The following is a 14,667-nucleotide window of genomic DNA, read 5'->3' on the forward strand; positions in this document are numbered from 1 at the left end:
TATCTGTCTGTGATTAAAATTATAAGACTATTAAACTCTAAACCCAGGCAATGTCCTAGAGAAACAGAATATGGTATTTTTGTGGCTAACTGTTCACCAATTAAGAGGAAGTATGTTTGACTTTAACACTGAGGAAGATAACTCATGAGGAAGTTAGTAATTAATAAATGGGTTTTAGGAATGGTGACTTCCCTTCGCTCTTAGCAACATCAAAAGCAATAGCTCCTTGTGCTTTTAGGCTGATCTCAATTACTTGTGTTTCTGATTTTGCATAACGTAGCAAAATTATTCTTGCCGTTTTAAACCAATCATGAATATCTTGCTTTTGTTTACTTCTCTTTAATGTGTTAATTTCACCATATATAATGAAAACACAGGAAACTCTAGCAGCCGCACGTACCTGTGATCCAAGTGGTGAATGGAGAAAATCACTCCGGAATTTAAATGGGTCTGTTTTAGGGTCACCAGAACAGTAAATTCATGCTTATTTCTCAGCTTCTGAAAAAACTGTTCAGCTGTAGCAGTGGATGCTTTTATACTTCTGGAAGTATCTAAAAAAAGAAACATACAGTAAATAGACTAGAACTTGGCTTTATAAAGCATTCTTTACAGGCAACATCTTTCAGAAAACGTTATCAAGCAACTGCTGATAAACACTGAGCTCCAGACTCCTGGTAAATTGGTTCAGAAAGACTTTTTGCTACACATAACACAGGACAGTAAACCACATGAATGACTGAGCTTGTGTTTCAGAGATCTTTTTTCAAAAATGTCTTTGAGGTGAAGAATCAAAGAGCCCTGTTTGAAAAACTGAGCTCCCAAGTTTTCTCCTCACACTCTTCCTAAATCCTGGATACCACAGCCACGTCAGTGTCAACATTGAACAAAAGGATGTCCTTCCGAGAAAAGGACCTAAAAAACCATGATAGAGCCATTTAGCTTTTCTGACACCTCGTGACAGAAAACTGGATTTAAATCAATGTGCCACCTTCCACATTGATATCTGTAGCCAGAAGGCTTGCTATAAATAGATTTTTTAAAAGATCATTGAAATTAGTCACTCTCAGCCTTCTGTGCAGTGGATGAAACATTAAGATCAAATTATCGTGCCGTATTTTTGAAAGAAATGCACAGAACTCAATTCCCACGTCCCTCTCCCCAGGCTTAGAGAACACCTAGACAAGAGAGATTTGAGTGGGAGAGCAGATTTTTATCCTGCACTTTCCTGTGGTTTAGTCATGCACTCCAACCTCAGGACCCAGAGGACATGGGAGAAATAGCCAGGGGTAGAAATGGATTTAGTGGACAGGAAAAACCTGTCATTCAAGCCGTCCGCTCACAGAGCATAACGCTCTCCTATTCAGTGTGTGCAGAGGGTTGATGGGAGCCAGAAACACAGTTTCTGTAGCTATCAAATCGTTCTCCTCTTTTCTGTGCTTTAGACTAGACAGACTAGACAAGGAGTTCTCAAGGGGAAGCTACTGGCATTTGGAGAGAATAACCCTTCCTGTGGAAGACTATCCTATGCACTACAGAACATTTAGCACCCCTGGTCCTGGCCCAATGAATGCCAGTGGCACTCAGTCCTAGTCATTGTGACAACCCAAAGTTCTCCCACACATTTCCAAGCATTCCCTTTGGAACAGTGCAGCAGAAATCAGGTTGAGAACCACAACCTTGATGAAACAGAGATTATGAGATTAATCTAAAGTTCCCCACCTTTCCAGCCACACAAATTTATGGAATAAAATTGTAATCACCTGGTCTGCGTCCATCACTGGGGATGCATAGACATGGAGAAGCCCTCAAGATACCCATAAAATGGAGGAGGGGACAAATAATCCCAATAAAACAAAAGAAACGCTGTCATACAGGTAAGTACAAAGTGGTGTTGGACCACAGACGGAAAGTAGCCAACATCATCTGGAGGGCAGGATCTCAGAACAGAAGGCATTTGCTCAGGAGTTCGCCAGGTAGAGAAGAGAGGGAAACGCATTCCAGTCATAGAAATAGCTTATGAAAAAGCAAAGAGATGTGATAGGGCATGACATGGCTGAAACAGCAAGTAGCAGCCATTGCAGGATGGGACTCGGTAGGAAAGCTGAAGAGGAGAGGCAGGGCTTTGTGTGCCAATGTAATAGACACTTGTTTCTGTCACCATCCTCAATTTACTCTCTAGGTAAAAAATAAAAAATAAATGATAATAATTCTTATCTACCACTGAAAAACGATCCCTCCCCACTCTTAACCCATGGCTTCCTCTGTGCTAAATCAGAGTGTCGCCTATTCCTGTCCACAGTAATTGATTCAGAAACAGGCACCTTAATCCAGGGCAATGAAGTCAGGCCCAGGATATTGGTTCCAGGTTTTAGGAAAAAGAAACTTCCTAGTTTCCAAAAACAAACTTCCTCAGTTCTAGTCAATAGTCACAGTTCAAAAGCGTAATAATAATCCACAATTTCAGCCATGGTAAATGTAATAGTTTCTCCCTAGATTCCACTAGAGAGAAGACAGGCTTTGCAGAGATGCCATCCAATTCCTCTGAGATCCAAAACCGTCTGCTCCCCAAGGAGGCACAGAAAATGAGACTCTGTGAGAAGGATTTATCTAGTGTTAACTTTTAATCCACTCCAATTTATATACAAGTGAATCATTCACAAACTTCATGACTTCGTTTCAATTCGCCAGATAAGAACAAATTAAAATTGAATTACAAATATCACACTCCCCCTCCCAGCCCTGCCTCGCTCCGACCCTTTTCAGGCAGGTAGAGCCTGAGCAGCATCCTTTGTCTTGCTGAACAGGGTGATAGATGGGGACATAAATGAAGGAAACTGAGGAAGGACTACATTAAATACAGGAATGATGATCAGAGCCACAGAGAGATGGGAAGGTGTAGCCCAGGAAGCTTGAGCTCTTATAGTGAGAGAAAAGAAATTGAGAAAAGGGTACCAGCTGCCTGACAAGGTGGAACTTTAAAGAAGAGATGCTTGAAGAGGAGTTGTAGAAAGCTTTGTCATTTGGTACGCAAAGAAAACTTTCACTAAATCTCTATATTATTCTCCACTGCTTCTGAAGTCAGATTTGTGAGAAGGGTTAGGAGGCTGTATTATTTGTGTGGGTTTTTATCTGTTTTGTTTTCAGATGAAATTACATGTGAAGACTGACCTTATGATGAAAAGAGGAAGGACCTAAAAAATGGATTACATTTGAGTATTGTTGGTAAAAATGTAAACCACCACGGTTGAAAACATGAGGAAGGCAAGTGTAGTTGAAGGGAAACCATTTTTTTTAAAGATTTGTCAATCTGCATTTTGGAAGAATTTCTCTGGTAGCCATGTGGAATATTTGAAGAAAGAAAAAAATCTGAACGTTGGGAAAACTCTCGAGAAAATGGCAATTCAGGTGATTATTGACTTTTTGTTAAATTTCACATATTTGAAATATCACATTTTGACATCCCTAAACTACCTTTTCTAAATCAAACTGATGTTTTTGGCTTTCACCAGGAATCGTGATACAGAACTACTTACTGGTTCTTTCACTGCCTGTCAGGCATGTTGATGTGAGAAGGGCCAAGTGAACCCCAGGTGGATATCTGCATTGAGATGCTTAAGGAAGTGCTTAAGGAGACCTGCAGGGCAGAACCATCCTCCATCCCACCAGGGTGGTAAGTGTGGTCCCAGAGGGTCTCCATACAGCTTATACTTAAGTCTATTCACTTACGCAGGGTCACAATTCAGGACACACTTTCTCACCCTGTCCAGGCTCTCCTCCCAGCCCATTACCTTCCTGTTTTGCTCCCTCTGTGGTGGTTAGAGTGACTTGCAGGAAGAAGGGACCCTCCAATACCAAACATGTCCTACAGAAGCTCCATTCAGCCTATGCTTTAGGGACAGGAAAAATGAAATTCTTTTCTTTCCATCCTGATTAACCAAGTTCACTTGTATAGCGGTTTAAAAACTGGGTCTTGCATGAATCTATAATCCCTATGTGAAGACAAATTACTGAATGAGGCAGAGAGAGCACCTCTAGGAAGTATACTAATTTTCAGCTTTCTGTCAACAGAACACCATCTCCCACCAATCCTTACCTCACCTTAATGATATTTAAATCTATTGTTCCCCCTTAAAAACATGTTTTTCAAAAATTTATTATGCCTGCGTCTGGGAAGGATTTGATGGGAGCCTGAACTCTGTGAGTAGCTCAAAAAAATTAGGGAGTATAATCATTTTATTATTATAGAATTCAAGAGATTTTTAGAAAGCAGAATCTAAAGAATTTAGTCACTGATAAAACATATGCAAAAGGCAAAAACAGGAGAAACAGGAGAAAATTGAATCCAAAGTTTCTAGCTTGAGAGACAGAATGAAAGGCAAATGCAGTAGGAGCATGATGGTACCCAAATGGGATTTCAGTTTTAGAAACGGTCGTTCTGAGGTGTTCTGGAATGTGCATGTGGACATGTCCGGTAGGAGGCTGGCACTACAGAATTTGATCTCAAGAGAGAGGTCAAGGTCAGCAGTATAAATGTAGAGGTCATCAGAATACAGGATCTAAAGTCATAGGCATGCCTGAGTAAATCACAGGAATCACAGGAATGAGAAGAGGATAAAAGAATGGACCGTAAAAACACTAAATCTGTAGCACAGCAGGGACAACATATATAACTTTACACGTGTACTATACAATGCTGCACGTCTAGCACCATACAACATTTGTCCTTCAAAAATGTATAAATAATGTATTTTCCCCTTTGAACCCACATTCCATTTTATTCTCACAATGCTTAACAAGGACAACTATTACAATTCTGTGATTCACCCAAAGGCACCAGGCATGCTAGAGGTGTAATGGGGATGACAGTTTCGGGTCCAGTATTCCTTCCACTAAATTGCCCTGCCTCCTGAATGTGGCATCCTTATCCATGCTTAACTGCCACTCACAAACAGAAAGGCAAATTCGGGAGCATCAACATAGAAAATAATCCAGAAAGAAGTAATTATATAACATAACATTTTTAGTTCCTTAAGTGACTCGCTTAGTAGTGATTTTAAGAAAGGTCACTTTCCCCATTTGCATTTCTGTTTCCCACTTTGTAAAATTAGCACTCCTGCCTTCTATTTTCATCTCAAAGATGATATACCGTTCAGAGAGACTTCTGAGTTCCTGTGATTACTCTAAGATCCAACTCTAGTCCTCACCAGAAAGTCAAGTCAAAGAAACCACCACGGAAGAATAATTTTACTTTATTTTTGTTATCATTTCAGTTTTCAGAATTCATAATTAAATTCAGGTATGTATTAAGCAATTTCTCAACAAGGTCTCCTGTTAGGAACCACACATAAAAAATAGATGGTTATGAGGACAAATTCTCACCCCAGAAAAATAAGTTTCCAATGCCAGCTATGCAGTTGACTAGCTGCGCCTGCCATGTAGCAACACCACGTGTTGGCTTTTAGAATTATGCTACATATTATTATTACTCTCACAAGCAATGAGACTGTGGAACCCACTAAAACTACCAAGAGCCATTATACCCTTGTGGTGATTTTCTGAACTTACTTTCATTCTAAGTGTCTCAAACTCAGCCACAAAATACCAGTTCTCACATATGAAAATTAACATAAAAGTTTCTGGCAATGAAATTATTCTTAAGATAAATTCTGCCTACCACCCCCTGTTTCTAGAGAACTGTGAATGATCATTCTTTTATGGACAAAAATCAAAGTAAGCTGAATGTCTTTTCAAAGAAGGGCTGACGACCATCATTTGAACTGCCTCTTCAGAGAAAAACAGGCTGAGAAAAGGGGCTTTTAAATGCTACTAGGAAGCCTTACAGAAGAACTTACCAGCATGCCCATGCTGTATTAGGTCTTTTTAATTGGAGAACTGCTTGAGTTTAAAATAAAACTTTTTTTCCAAGTTTTCCATTTTTATTGCGTGCAGAAGCCTAAAAATCCCACTAAGAACACAACGTGTGGCATTTTCAAGCAGTTATTAATAAATAATGAAGCAGGTCAGAAGCAATTACATCAAAATATTCATTTTTAGTCACGGGACAACCAGGATGGAGTGATGAGTTCATGTCTGGATGCAGTGTATCCTCCACACACATAGTTAGGGGGAGAGAGGAGAGTGAGGGTGAGATGGAGAGACAGAAACTGGTTTCTTTCTATACAAAATAGACTGTAGCTTAATGCAAGTGTATCTGTGGCAGCAAATATGGATGTTTACTGAAAAAGAATCAGACTAGAGCTTCTTTAAGTATGTTTAGTGCATTAGCAGTAAAAGTAAAGAGAAGGGGTCTGGCCATCTCCCAATAACAAAGCAATCGGTAAGAATTCTTTTCTTCTTTTGCACTTTAACTGCATCACTACAATTGCCATGATGAATCAAATGAGTCTCTGGCCCCTGACAGGTGTCTATCCTGTCTGCAGTGTGTAGAAACCTAAACTCATTTCCCGCCACATAAGCAGACTAATAAAAATACCATGTGCAGATTCGGTTATAAAAACGGTCTAATCTTAGGCATAGAGTGGTTGACGTAGAATGTTCCAAAACTCACCAAATTACCCTTTTGTTCAGTCTCTAACTATGAAAGGTTGTTGTCTTCTAAATTCAGGTTAGAAATGTATGAAATTAGAACTATTATTATATCAATAGTTGTTGTTCATTGCTCTTACTCTTTCAACAGATCCATGCCTTTACAGTGCAAAACTTTAAAGGCAAAATAATAACAATTTTAAAAGCCATTAAAATTTGATTAACACAATATATGCAGCTTGCAAAGTCCTTAAACATCAACAATCTCATTTAAGTCTACAGCAACTTTGAATAAATTAATTATCAGCTCCACAGTAATAGAAATTACAGATGAGGAAAGAGAGGCACAGAGAAACCAAGACATTTGTGATTATCTCTGTAAGTGGCTCAAAATCAGAGCTGATTTCCATCAACTTACTCTTTTAGGAACTTGTTGGTTCAACGGGAGCTTCCTGAGTGAAATCTGAAACTGAGCAGGTACACGGAAGGGCAAGGAGAGACCACAGGAAGAGGCAGATGGCTCCGGATTGGTAGGTGGCAGGTTTAACAAACAAAGGAACTTACACACCAGGCTTGTCTTGGGCGGTCGCAAGACAAGTACAGCTCTGCACTCTCCTACCAGAATTTTAAAAGTTTATATAGAAGCCTTAACTGGGTTCTGTCACCTATGCCATCCAGATGGTCTCAACAACACATTGCTTTCTCAAGGCAGTTGCTTCCTTGAAAAGAGCTCCGAATGTGGGAACACTGGAATGTACATTTCAAGGATGGGAGGGGGTGAGGAGCCTCTGATTGCCGCCTCCGGCTTGTGGGTCAACTGGCGGCCATGTCCTCTCAGTGACCTCCTCCAATAGCACTACCCAAGGCAATTATGAGAGGATATAGGAATGAACCTACCAAATTCAAGTGGCAGAGCCTGGATCCCAACCCAGGCCAAGGTGCTTCCTATTATTACAGGAGCACGATGCATACTCTAGACAGTAGATAAACCCTCATTTTTAGTTAACTTTTATAAAAAATATATTCTGAAGATAAATAAATACTCTTTTCTTGATCTTTGGATCAATTTAGGTTTTTCAGATCTACAAAACTATTCATATCACATAATCAATCTCTCAGTTGCTACTTGAAACTACTTGAAACTATTGAGATGTAAACAATACTAACTTTTAAAACAAAAAGCTTTTTAAAAAGACAATTTTAAATAATTCTCCTCAAAAAGTTACTGGGCAAAATGTATGAGTAATCCACAACTTTTTTTCCTCAGCAAACTCACATCTAAGGATGTCACATCCTCACCCTTTAGACATCTATATGCCCTTTACATTCCTAGGTTCAGGGAGTTCAAGGACATACTCTTGGGATGTCAACTTGGAAATATCCCTTCATTTAACCTCAAAACAATCTCAAAAGTTTCTTTCAAATCTACAGCTAATTATAATTTGATTCAATGCATAACAAACATATGTACCTTCATGTATTATTTACAAAAAATGTTTGTTGGCTTAATGTTGTGAATATCTAACAACATAAAAATATACATACATAAGTGAATATAATCAGAAATCAGGAACAAAAGGATCCACTAACTAGTCAAAGAAACAAAAACAAATAGCAGATTCTACTCCTGGATTTAGCAACTAATTGACTTTAAATAAATCATTGGAATTTTCACCAGTAAAGTAGAACAAAATGTAGTCAGGGTGCAGGGGGGACTACAAATAATAAAACACCTCTATACTTTGAAGCTTAAAATTAAAGTATTAAAATTATATACATAACAGACATAAGACAAGATATTAAAGTTATTCCACTTTGTTTGTTTTTATTCCAATGGTAACAAACAACTTTCTGATAATAACTGGCTTCCAAGGTACATTTTCCTTCGGACACAGCAGTAGTGATCAAACGGTATGAGTATCCTGATTTCATTCATTATTATAATCCTCATTGTAGATTAAAATTAAAATTGGTACTTGAGTTTATAATCAGATTAATGCTTTTAGCTAGTGTTTAGCTGTCCCTCAGAAATTCACCAGTGAAATTAGCAGCTCTTTTGTTACCAGCAAAATTAAGAAGGTAAAGGAGCTACAACAGTATTCCTCTTTATCATCTCTTCTCTCAACTGCAATACTGCTCAAGAAGATCAAATAGGCAGAAATACTAAGCAAATAAAAGGGAATATGATGATCGACGACAATGCCAATGCCAATAATGATGATGATAATGACGTCATTCACGACTTCAATAGACTGGCTGCATTCCTCTGTTGACCCTGCCTCACTATTTATGGATAGCAGTCTCAACAACCTCATTTGAACATATGTAGCAGATTTGAGAATTAGTAATTTGCTAGACCTTTATTTAAAGTAGTCCAGTATTATATCCAACTGAACCTAAACTGTATACAATGTGTTGGCTAATATCATGAGCCAATGTCTTAAATACATAAGGAAAACTAAATTCATGGGCTGCCATAATTTACAAAACATGCTTTTGCCTTGACTAAAGCCACTGAAAACTTGAATAAATGTTTGAATTTCTTTTAAAAAAAAACTTGAGTTTTTTCTAGTCCTACCATTAATAGTAGAGGAAAAGGCTCAACTTGCATCTTCCTATGCTGATACAGTTATAATGGATGAGGTATTGCTTAAACTACTCAACTTAATAGAGAAGTGTACAAATTCATCAATAATGGAATCTTTCTTTTCTCTTGTAAACTATCCCATATACAGTACCTAGCTATACCTTAAATACACATATAATTACTCTTTGTAAAATGTTCATCTATTAAGCGAGTAGCTAGAAATTCAAAAGAAATATATATAAATTAGTTTTTTAAGTGAAAAGTGAATCATAAGTCACTCCTTTATTTTCTTTGAAGTCTGATCAAATATTCATACAGTCCCTGAGAAGGATAAGAGAGAAAACAAATATGTGCATTCACAAAGCTGGCTATCATTTTATCCACATGCATGTTAGTGTTTGGCTTAGCTTAGTAGATTTATTAGTGTAAAAAGAAGGAAGAAAACATAGAGGATCAAGGTGAGATTTTCAATATATATCTTCAACATTCAATTGAACCTATTAATTGACAAGAATAAATAATAGGTATCTCTAAGATAGTTTTACATCTATAAAATTATGAAGGTTATAAATTGTGCAACCTCAAATTACACAAGCAGATTCTAACAGAATCTCTGCTGAATAGCCAAAGAGATAGTAAGTAGTGCCCCATCAATTATGCAGAGTTGAAGTGCTGAAATACACGATTTCGTCTTCTACCTAATAGGCCAAGTTGACCTGAGACATCAATTTTGGGAGTTCTGCTTTTAACCTTCTTTAATTACAATAATCAGATTATTTTAGAATAACAAGACACCAAAATATCCATTATCATGGTTTATCACCCTATTGAAATTGTGCTATATTTTACGATTATTCTTTTCACTGCAAGAAAGAAAACAGCATTATAAAGTACCAAAGGACACGGGGCATAGTAAAATCAGTTTCTCAGTCCAGAGTCTCAGACACCAGCCCTTATGTCAGTCAACCTCTGCCCTTGTTCCCCAGGCCCCGTATCCGTCTCCCCTCCATTTCTGAACCAGTTATGATAAAGATGCCAGAAAATTAGAAATGATGCTCAGAATTAAGTCTTACTGCTCAGATATTCAACAAAAAAATTAGCCCTGAGAATTTGTGCAGCTTCTAAAATGAATCATTTCCCACACCTGCTATGTTGGCCCAATACACAAAGTTGAGCTGCTGCTTCAGTTTCCCAGCCTAGAACTCAAAACCCTGCCCTGCCCACCAACCCCCCCATCTGCTTGGTTGAGGCTCTAATACCCAGTCAGGAATCTTGCCAATTCTCTCTGCTGATCCTCAGGAATGGATGAATCCTGCTAAAAAGTGTCAGAATGCTAGATCCATCCAATGATGCCTGCCTGCTTTTGAACTGTGGAGGCTACTGGACTGGATACTACCCCAACTCCCACTCATCCTCATACCCTCCCCTCACCCCATCGTACCATCCTTGTGGAGTTTTTCCTGCTCCTGTGAGTTTTTCTAAATTATATTCTCTATTTAAGTGAGGGTACTATCCCTGGATAAAGCACAGAAGATTCACTTACTGTCTAAGCTCATCTCTGGACTTCACTTTACTAGAAGCTATATAATCTCTACTACTGATTCATCCATTCCCAGGAGGCTTACATCTAATCCTACCAAGCTCATGTCTCTCCCATTTCAAGACTTGGATTTCTCTTTAAGTGCTCATTCCTGGCCTAAGGATTGGCTCTAGTTTCCTGCTCACTTTCATTAATTCAACAAATATATATTGAGCACTTGCTACGTGCTGAGCATTCAGCAATGAAGATCAGGAATAATTCAATACAATGAACCGTCTACTGTGGCAAAGACTGCTTGTTGTCCTCCAGTAGCAATAATTACCTTCTTTTTAGTAATAAAACTCCCTACTTTCATCTGGGCACATGGCTGTCCAGCTAGAAACTACATTCCAGCTAAAGAGGCCGGGTGACTTCAGTTCTGGCAAAAAGGATGTGAGTAGAAGTGATATGTGCTATGATCCAGATTTTATTATTGAAAAGGAAACTGACTGCTCTCCACTCTCCTTTCCCTCAGGCTAGAATCAGGATGTTGTGGTAGCAAGCCAAGTTCTTCCATGAGGACAAGGGCATTGTGGGACCTTGAATAATCTCACGTGGCAGAACTACCCATCAGCCGTGGAAAACCTGCCTACCTTTAGATTGTTAGGTGAGAGAGAAATAAACTCCTTTCTTTTTTTTAATTTTTATTGGAATATAGTCTAATTACAATGTTGTGTTAGCTTCTTCTGTATAGCACAGTGAATCAGTTATACATATTCATATATCCACTCTTTTTTAGATTCTTTTCCCATATAGGTCATTAGAGAGAATTGTGTAGAGTTCCCTGTGCTATACAGTAGATGCTTATTAGTTATCCATTTTACATATAGTAGTGTGCATATGTCAATCCCAATCTCCCAATTTATCCCTCCCCCCTTCCCCCCCCCGTTACCATAAGATTGCTTTCTACATCTGAAAGTCTATTTCTGTTTTGTAAATAAGTTCATTTGTACCATTTTTTTTTAGATTCCACATATGAACGATACCATATGATATTTGTCCTTCTCTGTCTGACTTACTTCACTCAGTATGACAATCTCTAGGTCCATCCATGTTGCTACAAATGGCATTATTTCATTCTTTTTATGGCTGTAAACTCATTTATTAATTAAACACTGCATTTGGGGGTCTCTGTCACGGGAGCTTAGCCTATTCCCTAGGTAATATGTCTCCCCAACTCTCCTATGACTCACTCAGATGGTCCCTGAGGTATCATTCTTTAAAACAAGTATCAGCAGATGTGAGGTGGCATCTCATTTTGGTTTTGGTTTGCATGTCCCTTATGATTAGTGATGTTGAGCACCTTTCCATTTGCCTGTTGGCCATCTGTATGTCTTCTTTCAAAAAATGTCTATTGAGGTCCTCTGCCCATTTTTTAACTGGGTTATTTGCTTTTTTGATTTTGAGTTTTATGGGTTCTTTATATATTTTGGATATCAACCCGTTACCAGATATATTGTTTACAAATATCCTCTCCCATTCAGTAGATTGCCTTTCATTTTGTTACGGTTTCTTTTGTTGTGCAAAAGCTTTTTGGTTTGATGTAGTCCCACCTCACATCTGTCAGAATGGCTATTATCAAAAAAACAAGGAACAGTCTACTGACCCCTGGAAGCAACAAATATAATTTCCCTTAGATAAAAAGTAATATTTTTATAATAAAATTCTTTTAGAATAAAATAAATACCACTTGCAGCAAAATGGATGGACCTTGAGATTATCATACTAAGTGAAGTACTCAGAAAGACAAATACCATATGATATCACTTATATGTGGAATCTAAAATATGACACAAATGAACTTATCTACAAATCAGAAACACACTCACAGACATAGAAAACAGACTTGTGGTTGCCAAAGGAGAGGGAGGACGGGGGAGGGATGGATTGGGAGTTTGGGATTAGTAGATGCAAACTATTATATATAGAATGGATAAACAACAAGGTCCTACTGTATAGCACAGGGAACTATATTCAGTATCCTGTGATAAACCACAATGGAAAAGCATATGAAAAAGATATATGTGTAACTGAATCACTTTGCTGTACAGCAGAAACTAACACAACATTGTAATTCAACTACACTTCAATAAAATAATTTTTTTTTAAAAAAAGCAATTCTTTTATATCTTTAGCTATGTTTATGCCTAGAAAGTAAGACCAAAACAATGTGATGATCTACTTAGTTAGGGCAAGTCTAGATGCTATAGAATCAAAAACGAGACAATTCCTGTTACCTTGCCTTCATCACTGCTGTTGATATGTTTATTGGGGGCACATCCTATCTTCTCTCATTCTGTGATAGGCTTTCCAAGTGCAGGGATCAATTTTGTAATTCTTCTTGGCACAGTCCATGTAGAAAATCAATATGCGGCCAACTGTCTTGTTCATTGATGACCTCCCCACGTACTTCTATGCCTTTTCATAACAGTGTTCGTTGTTTGCTCAAATAGCTAAGTAAAGGCTAGAGATTTATTTTGCCTTCAAATACTCCTTTGCATTGCCACCCAGTTTAAAATTTATGATTTAAAAGGTAGAATAGATGATAACCCCAATGAACTAAACTAGAATACGTACAAAAAATTTTACAATAATGTTTTATATTGTTATCTATTAAGACCAAAGGCTCTCTTCTTTCCCCTTGCAACACAAACTGGCAAGTCTGCAGAGGGACTCTAGATTTACGAAAAGAACTTAATCCTTTGTAGCACTCTGAGATGAGTATGTTCCTAGAAAAAGGAATAATAGAGGTCTCAGTTAATGACAGGTTCAAAACATTCCCCTCAGGTGATTACACTGCAGGTTGAGTAGTTTCTTAGAAATGTTACAAATTTCCAGAATGTCAGAGAAAATAATTTCTAACTGAATGGCAAGAAACACCTTCCAGAACCAAATGAAAGCACTGGACTTGTCTTCTCTCAGCTCCACTATCAGTTTTGGGATAGTTGTGAGTTGACCTACATAGAATATTCAGAACACTTAACAAATTAACGTTCTTGGCTTTTTTTCTTTTGAAAAAACTATTCAGGCAAAAAGTCTACACAGTGGTCTACAGATAGTTTTCCTCACTATATTTTACACCCTTTAAAACAGAGGAGAACCCAGGCATGAAAATAATCCTGGAATTATACTGCAATCAGGATTTAACATGTCACATCCCACCTTCCTGACAATTTTTTTTTATGATGGTCTATAGCCCTGATTGTTTATTATGCACTTTCATTATTTTTCAGTGTAGCACTTTGTGCTGTCTTACATCTTTCTCTGTTTCTTATGTAATTGCTTTATATGCCAATCTTAAATCCTCAGAAAGACTGATTTTAATCTCCTTGAAGGCAACAAGTGTACATTTTAGTTCTCTTCTATTCATAACTACCAGCAATTATGGTCCAAGACAGACAGAAGGAGTTTGATAAATATTTGTTGAATAGAGTTGAATTAATTTTCCTTTTTAAGGTCTGGAAGATAAAACAACGTACCCACCTTGGTTGTGTAAGGATGTCATTCCCCTCCCCTCTTAATTCTCCACTGAAGCAAGGTTTACAACCCTGAACTCGCTGTACAGCTATAGGCAATGCCTGATACTCTCACAGACAAACACAACTGACCCTGAACGCGGGTTTATGCAGAGGTCCTGGGAGGCATGGCCCATACTAAGTACCAGTCGCAACTATCTTATTAGTCCAGGCTAGGAAAATTGCTAGAGTTTAAAATTCTTTTGAAACCATAATGTCTGAGTGTATCTTAAAACAAGCTGCCTCCTTTCATCCCAGAATTTCCTGTTTGAACGCTATCCCAAGTCATATATTTCTTCCTCTTTAGTTCATATTCCAATTCCACAAAATTGTTTTCTTTCTAGCATTTGGAAGAGAAAATGGGTATTTCCACCTTAATGCCATATTTAGATATGGCTCTGAATTACATACAGATATGTGAAAGATATATTTCCATTTCT

At 37.8% G+C, this 14,667-nt stretch overlaps 1 protein-coding gene across 1 annotated transcript in view; it reads right to left on the bottom strand.

The window, feature by feature from the left end:
• The window catches only part of NELL2 (neural EGFL like 2), a 435,366-nt gene that overhangs the window by 311,732 nt on the left and 108,967 nt on the right, over positions 1-14,667 (bottom strand). The window contains exon 5 of the mRNA XM_089920567.1: positions 401-551. Coding sequence (XP_089776693.1) covers positions 401-551 — 151 coding nt within the window. The remainder of the gene's footprint in view (positions 1-400; positions 552-14,667) is intronic.

The sequence above is a fragment of the Delphinapterus leucas genome, chromosome 11, assembly GCF_059928025.1.
Source record: "Delphinapterus leucas isolate spDelLeu-1000000601 "Yukka" chromosome 11, BTC_Dleu_Yukka2, whole genome shotgun sequence".
In the NCBI taxonomy this organism is placed as follows: domain Eukaryota; kingdom Metazoa; phylum Chordata; class Mammalia; order Artiodactyla; family Monodontidae; genus Delphinapterus; species Delphinapterus leucas.